An 18025-nucleotide genomic window follows, 5' to 3' on the forward strand; every position below is an offset into this window, starting at 1 on the left:
GTGATTTGCTGCCTTCCTCCCCATCACCTATATGTGACTTGATCATTTCTTTAGATTTCCAAACATTATTTTGTCCTTAGTGTAATACTGAGTGCTTTTATATTGGGAAGAAACATGTCCTTAAGGCATTTTTTAAAAATCACCTATAGGCTTAGAGATTACTTAATGCTCTTTTTCAGCTGTCTGAATTTGTCACGAAAATGCTTAGATATTTGTAGATGACACACATAAGAAGTATTTGTAAGATATAAGAAGTAGATGGTGGGCTGGGCGCAGTGGCTCACGCCTGTAATCCCAGCACTTTGGGAGGCCAAGATGGGTGGATCACGAGGTCAAGAGATTGAGACCATCCTGGCCAACATAGTGAAACCCCATCTTTACTAAAAATACAAAAAAATTAGCTGGGCGTGGTGGTGCATGCCTGTAGTCCCAGCTGCTCGGGAGGCTGAGGCAGGTGAATTGCTTGAACGCGGGAGGCAGAGGTTGCAGTGAGCCGAGACTGCACCACTGCACTCCAGCCTGGTGCCTGTTGACAGAGCAAGACTCTGCCTCAAAAAAAAAAAAAAGAAATAGATGGTGAAGGGTTTGTTCTGAATAAACTTTTTTTTTTTTTGAGTTGGAGTCTGACTCTATCACCCAGGCTGAAGTGCAATGGCATGATCTCGGCTCACTGCAACCTCTACCTCCCAGGTTCAAGTTATTCTCCTGCCTCAGCCTCCCAAGTAGCTTGGATTACAGGCACACGCCACCACACCTGGGTAATTTTTGTATTTTTAGTAGAGATGGTGTTTCACCAAGCTGACCAGGCTGGTCTCGAACTCCTGACCTTAGGTGATCCACCTGCCTTGGCCTCCCAAAGTGCTTGGATTACAGGTGTGAGCCACTGTGCCCAGCCTCTGGATGAACTTTTAAAGAGAGACTTCAGTAAAAAACAAAGTTTGCATTTAGTGAGCACTAGTGTCTGCCAGGTACTGTGTTCAGCTGTTTTATATGCATTATTTTATTTAATCCCTACAACAATCCTATGAAGTAAATACTGCTGTTAATCTAATTTGAAGGTTGTATTCTGAGACTTAAAATGATTACATACCTGAAGTAACAGGATAGCAAATGACAAATGCTACTACTTGTATCTCGGCAGCCAGACCTCAGAGCACAGCTCTTCCTTAACTGCCTACTACCATCCATTATGACCCTAGGCATTATTGCCCATTTTTTAGATGAGGAAACCGAGACTTCAAAAGTTAAAATAGGCTGGGTGTGGTGGCTCACACCTGTAATCCCAGCACTTTGGAAGGCCAAGGAGAATGAATTTGAGACCAGCCTGGACAACATGGTGAAACCCAATCCCTAGAAAAAATACAAAAATTACCTGGGTGTGGTGGTGCGCACCTATAGTCCTAGCCACTGGGAGGCTGACGTGGGAAGATTGACTGAGCCCACAAGGTCAAGGCTGCAGTGCCACTCTCTCCAGCCTGGGCGACAGAGTGAGACCCCATCTGCCTGGGTGACAGAATGAGACCCCATCTCAAAAAAAAAAAAGAAAAAAAGAATAGACATAAACCCCCCTGAGAAATAAAAGATGAAGAGGCCAAAGGAGTGGGAACCTCAATTTACCCCTCTATAGCTGGGTAAAGATTACAGAGCTCATAGTCTTCCTTGGAAAAAGAGTGTGCCTTTCCCCCTGATGTGTGTATATGTCTCTGTGACATTAATATGCTTACTGTACAACCATAGTTTTGACGTTCTCTTACTGCACTTTATAGAAACATTGTTGGCTGGGCGTTGTGGCTCATGCCTGTAATCCCAGCACGTTGGGAGGCCAACGTGGGTAGATCGCTTGGGGTCAGGAGTTTGAGACTGACCTGACCAACATGGTGAAACCCCATTTCTACTAAAATTACAAAAATTAGCTGAGCATAGTGGCACATGCCTGTATTCTTAGCCACTCAGGAGGCTGAAGCAGGAGAATTGCTTGCATCTGGGAGTGGGAGGTTGTGGTGAGCTAAGATCACACCATTGCACTCCAGCCTGGGTGACAAGAGTGAAACTCGATCTTAAAAAAAAAAGAAAGCAAACCCACATTGTTTTATACCAGCTAACAAATACCTGTCTACCTGTTTTACTTCACTGATGGATGTGTTTGTGCTTTTCTAAGCCTTTGAAGATGCAGACCTCAACTTAGTTGTTCCATCAGCTCTCTTCGCTGCTGTGGGAACAGCTGGCCAGAGGTGTACCACTGCGAGGCGACTGGTGAGTATGTCTGCATAGGCCCGTGAGCTTGTCTTGCTCTTAAACACTACTTGTTAATGAGGTCTGCTGTTAGGGAGGTGTCAGCAATACTGCTATAACAACGTGCTCTCTAGATGCGGCTGACAAATATGTGGCCCAGTTGGCAGATGTTGTTAGTCAATCAGGGACTTTGGCTTTTTTCTACCCCAAGCTAATAGGGGTTCCACCACCAGTTGATTGGAGTTGGACTAGGAGATGAGAACTATTTTCAGTCCTATTCCTAGAACAATGTGGAAAAAGTCCAATGTAACTTAGAGAATAAAACAAGGTAAAAATGTTAAAAATTATTAAACTATTAGCTAAAAATAGAGTCTTGCTCTTTTGTAAAAACATTTTAAGTAGTAAAGCATTTTAGGCTGGGCACGGTGGCTCAAACACATAATTCCAGCATTTTGGGAGGCCAAGGCAGGATGATTGCTTGAGCCCAGTAGTTCGAGACCAGCTTGGGCAACATAGCGATACCCTGTCTCTACAAAAAGTTAAAAAACATTAGCCAGGCATGATGGCTTATGCTTGTAGTCCCAGCCACATATACTTGGGAGGCTGAGGCAGGGGGACTGGTAGACCCCGGACAAGGAGGCTGCAATGAGCCGTGACTGCACCACTGTTCTCCAGCCCTGGAAACAGGCCAACATCCTGTCTCAACCAATCAATCAATAAACATTTTAATTTTTAGCCTGAAGTCTAGTCTTAGCTTTGACTTGAAATGACATGATTCATTGAAAAGCATATGATTCTGTATACCCGAGACTTCTCTATATACATATGTAGTCTGCATACATATATATAGAGACGACAGATTAACATTCAGTGTATATAAGGGGAGATATGGTTTAGCTTCAGTGTGGGATTTGGGAAGTTTAATCTCTATACTTAAGATTGAGCTGGATTTCAGTTTAGTATGTGTTACAACTTTGATTTTCATGACTTTATGGTACGAAAAGACTATACAATAACTGAGCAAGTTTTTTTTTGTTTTTTGAGACAGAGTTTTGCTCTATCACCAGGCTGGAGTGTAGTGGTGCGATATTGCTCACTGTAACCTCCACCTCCTGGGTTCAAGTAATTCTCCTGCCTCAGTCTCCTGAGTAGCTGGGATAATAGGTGTGTACCACCATGCCTGGCTAATTTTTGTATTTTTAGCAGAGATGAGGTTTCACCACCTCATCTTTCAACCCACCTTGGCCTCCCAGAGTGCTGGGATTATAGGCAGGAGCTGCCATATCCCGTTCTGAGCAAGTTTTAGTTAGGTACGAAATTTGGCTGCATTTACCATTTAAAAAAAATTACTTTTAGCTCTTTTGAACTTGAGCCATTTTTTATTGTTGAATTTTCCTTTTGTAATAAAAAAGGCCTTCAGTTGAATTATTAAGAAATTGGCTTTGGGCTTTTGCTCTGATTCACAATGAGTGTGAACAAATTCTTTATAAGACTGACATCTAAATTAATTAGAATAAGCTAAAAGATATATGAAATTTAAGATTACCTTTCTCACACTTTTTTCTTTTTTCACGAGATGGAATCTTGCTCTGTTGGCAAGGGTACAGTGCAATGGCATGATCTCAGCTCACCAAAACCTCCACCTCCCAGGTTCAAGTGATTCTCCTGCCTCAGCCTCCCACGTAGCTGGGACTCCAGGTGCCCACCACCATGCCTAGCTAATTTGTGTATTTTTAGAAGAGACAGGGTTTTGCCATGTTTACCAGGCTGGTCTCAAACTCCTGACCCCAGGTAATCTGCCTGCCTTGGCCTCCCAAAGTGCTGGGATTATAGGTGTCAGCCACCGTGCCCAGCCTCTCACAGTTTTTATACTTTTTTCAGGTGTTTTGCACAAATGAAAATAAATCTTTATTTTTATGTAGCTGACATTCTCAAAAAATCTGATACTATATTTGTAACGTTACAGTTTATTAAATTTGTTCATCATACACATTAAATTGCCATTAAAGATTACATTAAAGCTAAGAGAAAACGATGTACTCCAGATGGTTATACCCTTCATTACATGGTAAAATATGAAAGGACATGAAAGCCAAATATTTCACTTTTCAGCCAATTTTTATTATTTTTGTGTGTTTTGGAGCAAATATTCATAGATATCCTTTATATTAGTGTTAAATATTAATAGATAATACTAGCCATTGTTCAAATAGATTTCCTTAGAGTTAGCAGCGTGTGTGTGTGTGTGTGTGTGTGTATACATATATATAAAAATTCCAATACATCGGCTGCTTCATGACTAGTTCTCGAAATGTCAATTCATTCATCACATGGAGACTATCTCAGAGAATAGATGGTTTGGCAAGTTCAACTCTGCCACTAGGAGCATAGCATGGACCTCACAACTACCCAGAGGGTGCAAGGGTTATCCTCACCTAATTAAGGCCTCTTCTAGAGACCTTTGTGGCCTGGAGCTAAGTGTTTATAGTTGCCAAGCACAGTTAGTTACCACTGTGCTCTGCATTCACTGAGACTTAGAGTTACAGTATGGGACAGATGTACTTGAGGCCTTCTTTAATGTATTTGCGAAGTTTAGCCAAATACATCCTTGGAAACTTGATAAAGACATGGCTGTGGACAGGGTGCAGTGGCTTATGCCTATAATCCCAGCACTTTGGGAGGCCGAGGTGGGTGGATCACTGAGGTCAGGAGTTCCAGACCAACCTGGCCGACATGGCGAAAGCCCATCTCTACTAAAAATACAAAAAATTAGCCAGGCATGGTAGTGGGTGCCTGTAATCCCAGCCACTTGGGAGGCTGAGGTATGAGAATCACTTGAACCTGGGAGGTGGAGGTTGCAATGAGGTGAGATTGCACCGCTGCACTTCTTTAGCTTGGGTGACAGAATGAGACTCTGTCTCAAAAAAAATACACAAAAACAAAACATGGCTTATGATTTTATTCTAACATCTACCTAAAAGGAAATTTTAAACTTCATATAGTTAATATTAAAATGAGAAATAATACAATTATAAATAAAATGTGCTTTGATTTGCTTATGTTTTTAGAGATTACCATATTTCAATAACTTTCAATAATATTATTCATTGTTTAAAATTGTGTACATTCATCGTACTATGCCCTCAAATACCTCTTTTTTTGCTTAGTTTGTGCATGAAAGCATCCATGATGAGGTCGAAACAGACTTAAAAAGGCCTGTACACAGATCCGAGTTGGGAACCCGTGGGACTATGAGTATCTCCTTCTGTTTTCCAAGGATCCGTTTTTGATAGCTGTTGTTTACAAATGTTTCTGATCTGAGTTTTGGAGTTTCTTTCCCTTCCCTGAGAGGCCTGAAGGCACATGGAGCAGATTATTAGGCTTTGGGGTATCGTGTCTGCTCCTAGGTATTGACCCTGGGTGCTTGATGTGGGCTGGTGGGTGAGACTAGGAGAGGTTATTTAGATGGGATGAGATTTAGTGAGCTTCTCTCTCATTACTATTACCCTTGTCCAAGCCAACCCTATCCCTCTTGTGGATGGCTTTAAGAGTCCCCTAACTGACCCTTCTGCATGTATTCCTACAGAGTGATTTTTAGATAATTCACTCTCCTGCATAAAATACTTCTCATTGCTTTTAGTTTTCTTTTCTTTTCTTTTCTTTTTTTTGAGACATGGTTTTACTCTGTTGCTCAAGCTGGAATGCAGTGGTGTGATCTCGGCTCACTGCAACCTCTGTCTCCTGGGTTCAAGCAATTCTCTTGCCTCAGCCTCCTGAGTAGCTGTGATCACAGGTGTGTGTCACCATGCCCGACTGACTTTTGTATTTTTAGTAGAGACAGCATTTCACTTTGTTGATCAGGCTGGTCTCAGACTCGTGACCTGAAATGATCTGCCTGCCTCCGCCTCCCAAAGTGCTAGGATTACAGGTGTGAGCCATTGAGCCAGGCCTGCTTTTAAATGAAAACCTGGAGTCCTCTTGATTCCTTCTTTTTCTCAGGCTCCCCATCCCTGATGGTCTGCTGTCTGCCTCCTGCCCTGCTTGCCTTCTCACCAGCGTGTCCATTTTCCCTCTTGCTTTCAGAGTTCCATCCTCTCCAACCTCCTTTCAGTGTTCCAGCCGTGCCAGGCTCTGTCCTGCTGCGCTGTGCTGCCTCCTGGAAACATTCTTCACCCAGGGTGGGAATGGCTTTTCTAACATGCCTCCTCCTCATAGAGGCCTACCTACAGCTTCCTTCTTCCTCTGTCACTGGGTCACTGTCAGTGCTCTAGTCTCCAGCAGCCATAACATAGGACAGCATCATTCTCTTCCCCCTTGAATTATGCACCAACTGCTGACTGTGATGGTTCCTTAGAGAATGGTCACACTGTAATGAGTAAACTGATCCTATATTTTTGAGTGCAGTGCTTTGATTAATTGACATCCATTCCTTTAAACTAGAGGTTGTCAAACAGACTTGGTCCTGCCTGTTTCTGTAAAGCAGGTTTCATGGCACATAGCCATACCTACTTATTTGCATGTAATTTGTGGCTGCTTTTGCACTACAATGACACAGTTGAGTATTGTGATGAAGACCACATACGTCCTCCAAAGCATAAAATATTTACCATCTGGTTCTTTATGGAAAAAGAATGCTGACTTATGTTCTCAATTGGAGCATATAGGAAGGGATTGGTCCATTCATTGAGAAATCTGTTCTAATAATAAAGTGATGTCATAAAGAGCAAAATGATCAGCCAGCCTTCCTTTTCTCTCTCCAGCTAATGTTCTCTATGGGCCACTCCACACTAAACAGGCAGTGAGCATGTTTCTTGGAGCAGTGGAAGAAGCAAAGAAAGAAAGTGGCACAGAGGTCTATGGGGGCAAGGTAAGGGATGATCTGAGATTAATCTAACAGCTTTTTAACCTTCTTTTCCCTTAGACACAAGCAAGGCTCTGGGCATATTGGGAAAGTGACCCCATTTGACATCCTTCTTTTCCTGTCTTTATTATAAGTGGAAATACACGTTTTTTTTTGTTTTTGCTTTTGAGACAGTGTTACTGTGTCGCCCAGGCTGGAGTTCAGTGGCATGATCTCAGCTCACTGCAACCTCTGCTTCTCGGGTTCAAGTGATTCTCCTGCTTCAGCCTCCCAAGTGGCTGGATTATAGGCGCACGTCCCCATACCCAGCTAATTTTTGCATTTTTTGGTAGACATTGGGTTTCCCATGTTAGCCAGGCTGGTCTCCAACTCCTGGCCTTAAGTGATCTTCTACCCACCTTGCCCTCCCCATGTGTTGGTATTACAGGCATGAGCCACCACACATGACCCTGTTTGTTTTTGTGACAGGGTCTTGCTCTGCCACCCATGCTTGAGTGCAGTGGTGCCTGATTTTGGATCACTGCAACCTCTGCCTCCTGGACTAAAGCAATCCTCCCTCTTCAGCCTCCTGAGTAGCTGGGACTACAGGTGACATCACCACCCCTGACTACTATTTGTATTTTTGGTAGAGATGGGGTTTTGCCATGTTGCCCAGGCCGGTCTTGAACTCCTGAACTCGGGTGATTCACCCACCTCTGCCTCCCAAAGTGTTGGGATTATAGGCATGAGCCACCATGACTGGCCAGAAGTACATGTTTTTGTTTTTGTTTTTCTCGTGACTGAGTCTCACTGTCTTGCCGAGACTGGAGTGCAGTGGCGTGATCCTGGCTCACTGCAACTTCCACCTCCCGGGTTCAGGTGATTCTCCTGTCTCAGGCTCCCGAGTAGTTGGGATTACAGGCTCCTGCCACCGCACCCAGCTAATTTTTGTTTTTCAGTAGAGACAAGGTTTCACCATGTTGGCCAGGCTGGTCTGGAACTCCTCACCTCATGATCTGCCTGCCTTAGCCTCCCAAAGTGCTGGGATTACAGGCGTGAGCCACCACACCTGGCCAGAAATACATTTGTTAAAGAATGACAACAGTGCTTGCTTTGACAGCACATATACTAAAATTGGAATGTTACAGAGAAGATTAGCAGATGGCCTATGCACAAGGATGATATGCAAATTCATGAAGCATTCCATATTTAAAAAAACAACAGAAAAAAAATGCATGGGACATTTCTGGAAGGACATAGAAGAAACTGAGTCATGGTTGCTTTTGAATTGGGTCCCTAAATATTTGTATGGAAAGGAGAATTCCTTTTCATAGCACAGTCGGAGACTTTGTATTCAGAGCAATTAGAATCTATTTATTGGTAATCTTAAAAAGTCATTAAGGCAAGGAATAAAAAAATACATACTGTAAGTATTAAAACAAATTAACACATATTGCTGGGTGCAGTAGCTTGCACCTGTAATCTCAGCAATTTGGAGGCTCTAGTGGGAGAATTGCTTGAGGCCAGGAGTTCAAGACCCTCCTGGACATCATAGACCCTGTCTCTACCAAAAAAAAAAAAAAAGCCAAGTGGGGTTGCTTGCACGTGTAGTGCTAACTACTTGTGAGGCTGAGGTGGGAGGATCACTTGAGGCTGCAATGAGTCATGATGACATCATTGTACCGCAACGTGGGCAATAAAGCAAGACCCTGTCTCAAAAATCAAAAAACCAAATCAAAAACAACCCCACACATATAAAGATTTGTTTGTGGCCAGGCATGGTGGCTCACACCTGTAATCACAGCACTCTGGAAAGCTGAGACAGGTAGATCACTTGAGGTTAGGAGTTCAAGACCAGCCTGGCCAAAATGGTGAAACCTGGACTCTACCAAAAATACAAAAAAAAGAAAAAAATTAGATGGACGTGGTGGTGCGTGCCTGTAGTCCCAGCTACTTGGGAGGCTTAGGTGGGAGCATAGCTTGAACCCGGGAGATGGAGGTTGCAGTGAGCTGAGATCAAGCCACTGCACTCCAGGCTGGGTGAGAGCAAGACTCTATCTCAAAAAAAAAGAAAAAATGAAAACAAAACAAAAGGACACTAGTCCTGTTGGATTAGAACCCCACCCATATGACCTTGTTTTACCTTCCTCCTTCAAGGGCCTATCTCCAAATACAGTCACACTGAGTATTAGGGCTTCCACATGTCAATTTTGGGGGGAATACAATTCAATCTATAACACACAATAGATATTTAAATTATGTAAATATTAAAATAACCACTTGCAACAGTGTTTGTTCAAGATAACTTGGTTGTGTCACATGGCATGGCTCTCCATCCCTGCCTGACTCCTTATTTACATTTTTCTCTAACCAACTAAGTTAGAATCAATACCAAGAAGAAAGAATCTTCATTCATGACAGGAAATTATTTTGGAGAAATAATTCACCTATAAATGATGCTAATTTTTTCTTTGTGAGTGTAGGCAAAGATTGTGTCCTCTGACCCCAAGTACTAGAAAATGAAATGCCTCCATTCTTTTTATTTCAATTCTCTGTTTTAGGTTATGGATCGCCCTGGAAATTATGTAGAACCGACAATGGTGACGGGTCTTGGCCACGATGCATCCATTGCACACACAGAGACTTTTGCTCCGATTCTCTATGTCTTTAAATTCAAGGTAAAAATGCAATCTGTTCTCTAGTCTAATGTTGAAATAAATAATAAGAGGAAATTGATGGTGGATTAAATTTCACTTGATGAGCCTTTAAGAGGGTTTCAGAAAGTAATCTGAATAATAGCTATATGAAGGTTCAGGATAAAATATGAGATACACACTTTAAAACTCTATCCCATGCCAAGTTAGCTACCAGGGAAATCAGATAGGGTAGTAGACTAGTACTGGAGTTTATGGAGTGTGTGGTCCTTATCTCCTATGTCGTATTAATCCTGAGCTGTGTGGGCCATAGAGGCAGCTTCTCCTGAACCCTGGTACTGGATAGTTTGATAGCCTGAGTGCTGTGAACATGTCAGCAGACAAAATGAGAAGATGTGGGGGCTGGGTGTGGTGACTCACACCTGTAATCCCAGCACTTTGGGAAGCTGAGGTGGGCAGATCACCTGAGGTTGGGAGTTTGAGACCAGACTGGCTAATGTGGTGAAACCCTGTCTCTACTAAAAAATACAAAAATGAGCCAGGTGTGGTGCTGGGTGCCTGTAATCCCAGTTACCTGGGAGGCCAAGGCAGGAGAATTGCTTGACCCCGGGAGGGGGAGGTTACGGTGAGCCGAGATTGCGCCATTGCACTCCATCCTAGGTGACAGAGCGAGACTCCATCTCAGAAAAAAAAAAAAAGACCTGTGTTTATAAACTGCATCAGAAGACAGGCTGCAGAGTTTTATTTTATTTTCCCTGTTCTCATACCTTGGTCTTAAACTGTAGAGGTTTTACTAGGTTAAGACACTGGACACACACAGTGGCTCATGCTTCTAATCTCAGTGCTTTAGGAGGATCTCTTGAGGCCAAGTGCTCAGGACCAGCCTGGCCAACACAGTAAGACCTGGTCTCTATAAAGAATGAAAAAATTGGCCGGGCCCAGTGGCTCATGCCTGTAATCCCAGCACTTTGGGAGGCCAAGGCAGGCGGATCACCTGTGGTCGGGAGTTGGAGACCAGCCTGACCAACATGGAGAAACCCTTTCTGTACTAAAAATACCAAATTAACCAAGCATGGTGGCACATGGTTGTAATCCCAGCTACTCGGGAGGCTGAGGCAAGAGAATCTATTGAACCCAGCAGGCGAAGGTTGCAGTGAACCGAGATCACGCCATTGTACTCCAGCCCAGGCAACAAGAGTGAAACTGTGTCTTAAAAAAAAAAAAAAAATTAGCCAGTTGTGATAGTGTGTGCCTGTAATCCTACCTACTTGAGAGACTGAGGTGGGATGAGAGCCTATCTATAAAACAAACAAACAAATAAAACTCCAAACACCATCAGAGGTGAATGAATTAAAAGATCTCATTCCCAGGCCGGGCACGGTGGCTCAAACCTGTAATCCCAGCACTTTGGGAGGCCGAGACGGGTGGATCACAAGGTCAAGAGATCAAGACCATCCTGGTCAACATGGTGAAACCCCGTCTCTACTAAAAATACAAAAAATTAGCTGGGCATGGTGGCACGTGCCTGTAATCCCAGCTACTCAGGAGACTGAGGCAGGAGAATTGCCTGACCCAAGAGGTGAAGGTTGCGGTGAGCTGAGATCGCGCCATTGTGCTCCAGCCTGGGTAACAAGAGCGAAACTTCGTCTCAAAAAAAAAAAAAAAAGATCTTATTCCCTAGCTTGAGACAGGCCCTAGCCTTGCCAGTAAATATTTAGGATTAATTTTGACGCTATAGAGATTTAATCAAGATTTGAATGTGCCATTATGAGCAGTTAAAGAATAGTGAGAATAGCATCTTGTTGCAATTACATGATTGCATTTCTTTATTTCTTGCTTTGAATGACTTGTCATTGTTTCACATGTGGGGACTAAAGGATATAATTTTGTGTTTTGTAATGTGTTTGTGTACATTATGAGACTGCGTGAGCTCTTGAGCAAAGTAGGCCTCAGTTGCCCTATCTGTAAATTGGGAGATAGTAGAAAACCTGTGTTACAGGATGAGGATTAAATAACTAAATGCATGTTAAGTGCTTAGATGAGTTATTTAGTTATTTTCTCTAAGAGCTCACTAGATATTAGCTATTATATATAATAGATTGAATGAGAGGAAGAATGTGCTAATATTTGTTTCTCAAATTATAATTACGGGAAAAAAAATCCCAAAAGGTTTGACTTATTATCAATGATCTGAATTATAAGAGTATACTGTTGACTCTTTGGTTTCCTTTTGTACACTAAAATTATACTGGTACATCTCAGGAAATGAGATTAATGTCAGTGAACTTTGACCTGAATACTGTAACATCTAACAGCTTCCGATGTCTCGCCTTTTAGAATGAAGAAGAGGTCTTTGCATGGAATAATGAAGTAAAACAGGGACTTTCAAGTAGCATCTTTACCAAAGATCTGGGCAGAATCTTCCGCTGGCTCGGGTACAACTTTGACTGTTTTGAAAATTTATATAAGTCTGATTTATGTGATGAGTGGACTTAAAAAACAACAGTATAGTTGAAAATCAGTTTTTCAGTATTGAAAGCCTATGAGCTTAGATTTAGATTTTTAATTTATTTTTGTTTGTTTTTAATTTCCTGTTCATTGTTCTTACCATGCCTTTCTTTTTACCAGACCTAAAGGATCAGACTGTGGCATTGTAAATGTCAACATTCCAACAAGTGGGGCTGAGATTGGAGGTGCCTTTGGTACGTAGAGAATAGTGTCTTCTTTTCCATGTTGGGCAGCAAAGAAAATCCAGTGACAGCTTTTAGAAAAGTTTGACCAAGAAACTGAAACAGTCCTTATAGTCTGAAATAACCTTATGTGACCCAACATGCTGAGAAAGCTTTCATTCTGTATTCAAAGTTATCACATAGAGTCTTGCATCATCTCCTCAGAGGCAGCATCAGGTTGGAGAAGAGGCCTCAACCTGAAAGGTGTGAACCCTGAAACGGTGGCATTTGTTTTCTGGGGAGAAGTTTCCAGACCCAAAAAAGGTTAAGAATCCCTGCTTCAAAGCCAGAAAATTTTACATGAAATGTTCTGGTTTTTATTTGCAAAGTAGGCATATAAATGTTAAACGTACTCTTTTTCACTAGATAGAATACTAAATTGTTTTCTTTCACTGGACCTGCTCCTGTCTCCTCTTAATAAGCCATGCATTATTACTGCTGAAACTTGGTAGTAGTTTTTCCTAAAAAGCTCTCCCTAACCATTGTATATTAAGTATCACTTATTAAAAATAATCCTAAGTAAGATAAAATAGATTGCTTGTTGTTTTTTTTTTTAAATAAAGAAGCAGGCTAGGCACGGTATCTCATGCCTGTAATCTTAGCACTTTGGGAGGTCAAGATGGGTGGATCACCTGAGGTTGGGAGTTTGAGACCAGCCTGGCCAATATGGAGAAACATCATCTCTACTAAAAATACAAAAAAAATTTAGCTGGGTGTGGTGAAGCATGCCTGTAATGCCAGCTACTTGGGAGGCTGAGGCAGGAGAATCACTTGAACCAGGGAGGCAGAGGTTGTGGTGAGCTAAGATCGTGCCATTGCACTCCAGCCTGGGCAACAAGAGTGAAACTCTGTCTCAAAAAATAAAATAAAATGAAAATAACGTGTAGAAGCAAAATAAACATGCATTAATACTTGTAAAAGTTTATATCATTAGTGGCATTATGTTATATTTTTAGACCATATACTACAATTACTGTTTGGTGCACGGACTTTGACAAAAGACTATGTTTTCAAGTCACCTCTTAACCCTGTGCTCCACTGTGCAGTTGCCTAAATGCATGAGTGTCTATCTTCTCCTTGCACTAATTTAATCCCTGTTTCCAACCCATGCTTGCTCTCTCCAATTGACTACTCCTTTTTTTTTTTCGAGTTGGGGGCTTACTCTGTTGCTCATGCTAGTGTGCAGTGGCGTGATCATAGCTCACTGCAGACTCCAACTCCCAGGCTCAAGCAATTCTCTTGCTTCAGCCTCCTGAATAGCTGAGATTACAGGCATGTGCCTCCACACCCAGCTAATTAATTTTTTTTTAGTTTTTGGTAAAAACGGGCCCTTAGTATGCTGCTCAGGCCTTAAACTCTTGGGCTCAAGCCATCATCCTGGCTCAGCATCCCAAAGTGTTGGGAAAAGTGTTGGCTCAAGCCTGTAAAGGCATGAACGACTTCACTCAGTCAATTGACTATCCTTCATTTAAACTTTCATAGTTAATTTTAAAAGTTTTGGTGGCCCGGCACAGTGGTTTATGCCTGAAATCCCAGCACTTTGGGAGGCAGAGGTGGGCAGATTGCTTTAGCTCAGGAGTTCGAGACCAGCCTGAACAACATGGCAAAAACCCATCTCTACAAAAAAATACAAAAATTAGCTAAGCATGGTGGTGTGTGCTTGTAGTTCCAGCTACCTGGGAGGCTTGAGGTGGGAGGATCTCTTGGGTCTGGTAGGCAGAGGTTGCAGTGAGCCAAGATTGTGCCACTGCATTCAAGCCTGGGTGACAGGAGACCCTGTCTTCCTAGAAAAAATGTTTTGGGCTGGGCTTGGTGGCTCATTCCTGTAACTGTTTAAGCCCGGGAGTTTGAGATGAACCTGCGCAACATAGTAGGGACCTGTCTCTACAAAAAATAAAAAAAACTAGCCAGGTGTGGTTGCACACCTGTAGTCCCAGCTACCTGTGAGTCTGAGGTACGAGGCTTGCTTAATCCCAGGAGTGTGAGCCTGCAGTGAGCCATGATCCCACCACTACACTCTAACCTGGGTGACAGAGTAAAACGTGATCCTGTCTCTGAATAAATAAAAGTTTTGAAAAAGTCTTATAATGGAAAAAGTAGTTTTGCCCATACTTCTCCTCCTTTCTCAGAGGCCACACAGATTCTTTTTTCTAAAAGAAAAAAAAAAGTAAATTTACCTTTGAATTGTTAGTTTCTCTAAACAGTGTGCTTTCACTGCTATCTCCTTGACAGTTTTAGACATTATGTATTGACCCTTTATTATGATAAATGAAACTTTGCAAACTCTTCTCTTTCCCTATATACTCCCACTATATGATATTACATGGGGGTGGGGTCCATAGGAAGCCAGGCACAAATTCCAAGAGTGTTCTCCCAGGGAAGTCACACAGGATGTGCTGAATTCCTCCAGCAATGAGTTGTGACAACACATGTGAATTGTTGTCTACCAGCAAAGCTCATTAGACTCAGGGCCTACAGCTTTTCTTGGGGGCTGGTCATGTAGACACCCTCTTCCTAGCACTTACCGAAATTCCAGACTCTCAGTAGAAAAGCAGGTATTTTTTTAAAAGCCACATTGTTTGTGCAAAAACAATTTAGACTCAGGGGGCTGCCCTTACCATTTAAGGAAAGTTCTATGTTATTGTAGAGAGCTGTTTACCAGCCAAATTTCCAGATGCCAGCAACCCTTAAGGCAGCCTGCTCTACAGCAGGTCCTCTATATAATGATGAGAAAAAAACAAATAAAACAACCGATTCTCAGCCAGGGCCACTATCAGTGTGGAAGTTGCATGTTCTCCCTATGTCTGTGTGAGTCTGGGTATTCCAGTTTCCTCCCACATCTCAAAGCTGTGCACATTTGGTCAATCAGCATGTTGAAATGGTCCCAGTCTGAGTGAGTGTGGGGTGTGTGTGAGTGTACCGTGTTGAGGTGTGTGCTTTGTACCTGAGCTGCTGGGATGGATTCCAGCTGCCCATGATCCTGAACTCAATAAGCAGGTTGGAAAAGAAATGAATGAATGAATACAAATAATTGTAAAATATACATGTGTAAAGTAAACAGTAATGTACAAATTCATAATGATAAGCATTGTATGAAAGTGCTCAGTGAGCCTGCTAGATTCGTTAATCTTTGTTTTTGAACTGTGTTGTGGGAGGAGGTGCTCCTTACAGTTTTGATATGAAAACAGATTCCTTGATTTAATCCAACCACTGTCACTGAGTGCCTTCACTCACTGATACATCAAAAATTGGGTAAATAGTTATTTTTCTTGTTTTTATTAATCTTCCTTAAGTACAGATTACATTTATTTCAATGTTTAGTATTAGAAGCCTTTTGGGTCTTTATTTAGATGTGTGATGTTTTTGTGACCAGAAATGTGCGGTAGGAATTTGACACTAGTTTATAATGGTAAAATGGGTTTCGTGATATGTCATTACATTTCAAGTCATAGTTTCTAAGAATCTATTATTCAAATTAAGTAAAGACTTACTGTACCTTTTATGATTTTTTTGCACAGTTAGTAATCATTTGTCCTCAGAATTTTAAAGCCATTACTCGTTCTTTTTGTTTCTAGTACTGCAGTTGAAAAGTCCAACCCATTTTTATTTCTGATCCTTTTTTTCTCTTATTTCAGAAATATTTGGGTCTACTGTTTATGTCTGATGTTCTGGAATTTCATAATGATATGCCTCAATGGAGATCTGTTTTAAAAACTTTTCGTTGGGCTGGGTGCAGTGGCTCATGCCTGTAATCCTAGCATTTTGGGAGGTTGAGGCGGGTGGATCAGTTGAAGTCAGGAGTTTGAGAGAAGCCTAGCCAACATGGTGAAAATCCATCTCCACAAAGAATACAAAACTTAGCTGGCTGTGGTGGACGTGCCTGTAGTCCCAGCTACTCAGGAGGCTGAGGCTTGAGAATTGCTTGAAAATAGGTGGCAGAAGTTGCAATGAGCTAAGATTGCACTACTGCACTACAGCCTGGGAGGCAGAACAAGACTCTATCTCAAAAAAAATTTTTTTGCTGGGTAATCAGTGGGCCAGTGACTGACCTAGTTAGAGTTTGAGGACTCTTAGTTTTTAATTATAGAAGGTTTTTGTTAGCTTTCTTTATTTTGTTAGTATTTCTTTGATTTTCCCCTTCTATACTCTCTATTTTAATTTCTAGAACTCCTGTCATTTTAATGTAGTGTCTTGAAGAATTGTCTAATTTTATCTTGTCTCATTATTCTTTTTTTTTCTTTTTCTTTTTTTGTTTTTTTGAGATGGAGTCTTGCTCTCTCGCCCAGGCTGGATCTTGGCTCATGGTACCTTCTACCTCCCAGGCTCAAGTGATTCTCCTGCCTCAGCCTCCTGAGTAGCTAGGATTACAGGCATGCACCACCATGCCTGCTAATTTTTGTATTTTTAGTATACATAAGGTTTTACCATGTTGGCCAGGCTGTTGTCTAATTCCTAACCTCAGGTAATCCAGCTGCCTTGGCCTCCCAAAGTACTGGGATTACAGGTGTGAGCCACCACACAGGGCCGGCCGTGTCTGGTGGCACACTTTTTTTTTTTTGAGATGGAGTCTCCCTCCATTGCCAGGCTGGAGTGCAGTGACATGATCTTGGCTCACTGCAGCCTCAGCCTCTGCCTCCCAGGTTACAGTGATTCTTTTGCCTTAGCCTCCCAAGTAGCTGGGATCACAGGTGTGTAACACCACCCCCGGCTAATTTTTGTATTTTTAGTAGAAACGGGGTTTGACCATGTTGGCCAGGCTGGTCTTGAACTCCCGACCTCAGCTTGCACCTATAATCCAAGCAATTTGGGAGGCAGAAGCAGGTGGACCAAATTGCTTGGATTATAGATGCAAGCCACCTGCTCTGCCTCCCAAATTGCTTGGATTATAGGTGCAAGCCAGTGCGCTCTGCGTTTTCTCTCTCTCTCTCAACTAATCAAAAGAGAACTGGAGTATTCTCTTTTTTTTGTTGTTTTGTTTGTTTTTTTACTAAATGGTACAGCTTTAAATAGTGTCCTTGTTTTATGGAATCATTATCTTCTTGAAACCTCTATAATGATATTAATGTAGCATTGAAATATTATTATAAAAATAGTATATAAATAATAGAAAATTGGAATATTTAGATAAGCATAAATGATAAAATAAAACTGTATTTTCATCACTGTCTAGAGGTTTCTACTCTTTTTTTTTTTGAGACAAGGTCTTACTCTGGCCCAGGATTGTGCACCCTCGACCTCCCCAGGCTCATGTGATCCATGCACCTCAGCCTCTCAAGTGGTTGGGGCTACAGTTGTGTGCCACCACACCCAGCTAATTTTTGTAGAGATAGGGTATCACCATATTGTTCAGGCTGCTCTCAAACTTCTGAGCTTGAGCAATCTGCCTGCCTCAGCCTCCTAAAGTGCTGGGGTTATAAGTGTGAGCCACCATGCCCAGCCTCTACTCTTAATACCTTAGTCTAATGGGATTTTTTTGTTTTAATTTTTACGGTTTCTTTCTGATATGTTTCCATTTCCTCTTAATTCCTTACATTTTATTTTCCCTCTTAATTCCTTTTTTCTGTTTGTTT

General features: G+C 42.0%; 1 protein-coding gene and 1 non-coding gene across 9 annotated transcripts in view; both read left to right on the top strand.

Moving 5' to 3' along the window:
- LOC100401828 (alpha-aminoadipic semialdehyde dehydrogenase) overlaps positions 1-18025 on the top strand; it is a 37575-nt gene that overhangs the window by 16959 nt on the left and 2591 nt on the right. For 2 of the 8 annotated variants that reach the window (XM_078364964.1, XM_078364968.1), the window contains 5 exons: positions 2159-2253; positions 6993-7099; positions 9634-9750; positions 12064-12161; positions 12355-12428. In XM_078364964.1, the coding sequence (XP_078221090.1) occupies positions 2159-2253; positions 6993-7034 (137 nt within the window). In that variant the 3' untranslated portion in view covers positions 7035-7099; positions 9634-9750; positions 12064-12161; positions 12355-12428. Of the gene's footprint in view, positions 1-2158; positions 2254-3808; positions 3931-6992; positions 7100-9633; positions 9751-12063; positions 12162-12354; positions 12429-18025 lie in introns of those variants that run through there. The other 6 variants (XM_078364963.1, XM_078364965.1, XM_078364969.1 and 3 more) reach the window with 4 other exon arrangements.
- LOC118151848 (U6 spliceosomal RNA) lies at positions 8177-8285 on the top strand. Its single transcript, XR_004740253.2, has one exon. It is a non-coding gene; the product is annotated as a U6 spliceosomal RNA (small nuclear RNA).

Source organism: Callithrix jacchus, chromosome 2, assembly GCF_049354715.1.
Source record: "Callithrix jacchus isolate 240 chromosome 2, calJac240_pri, whole genome shotgun sequence".
NCBI classification, from domain to species: domain Eukaryota; kingdom Metazoa; phylum Chordata; class Mammalia; order Primates; family Cebidae; genus Callithrix; species Callithrix jacchus.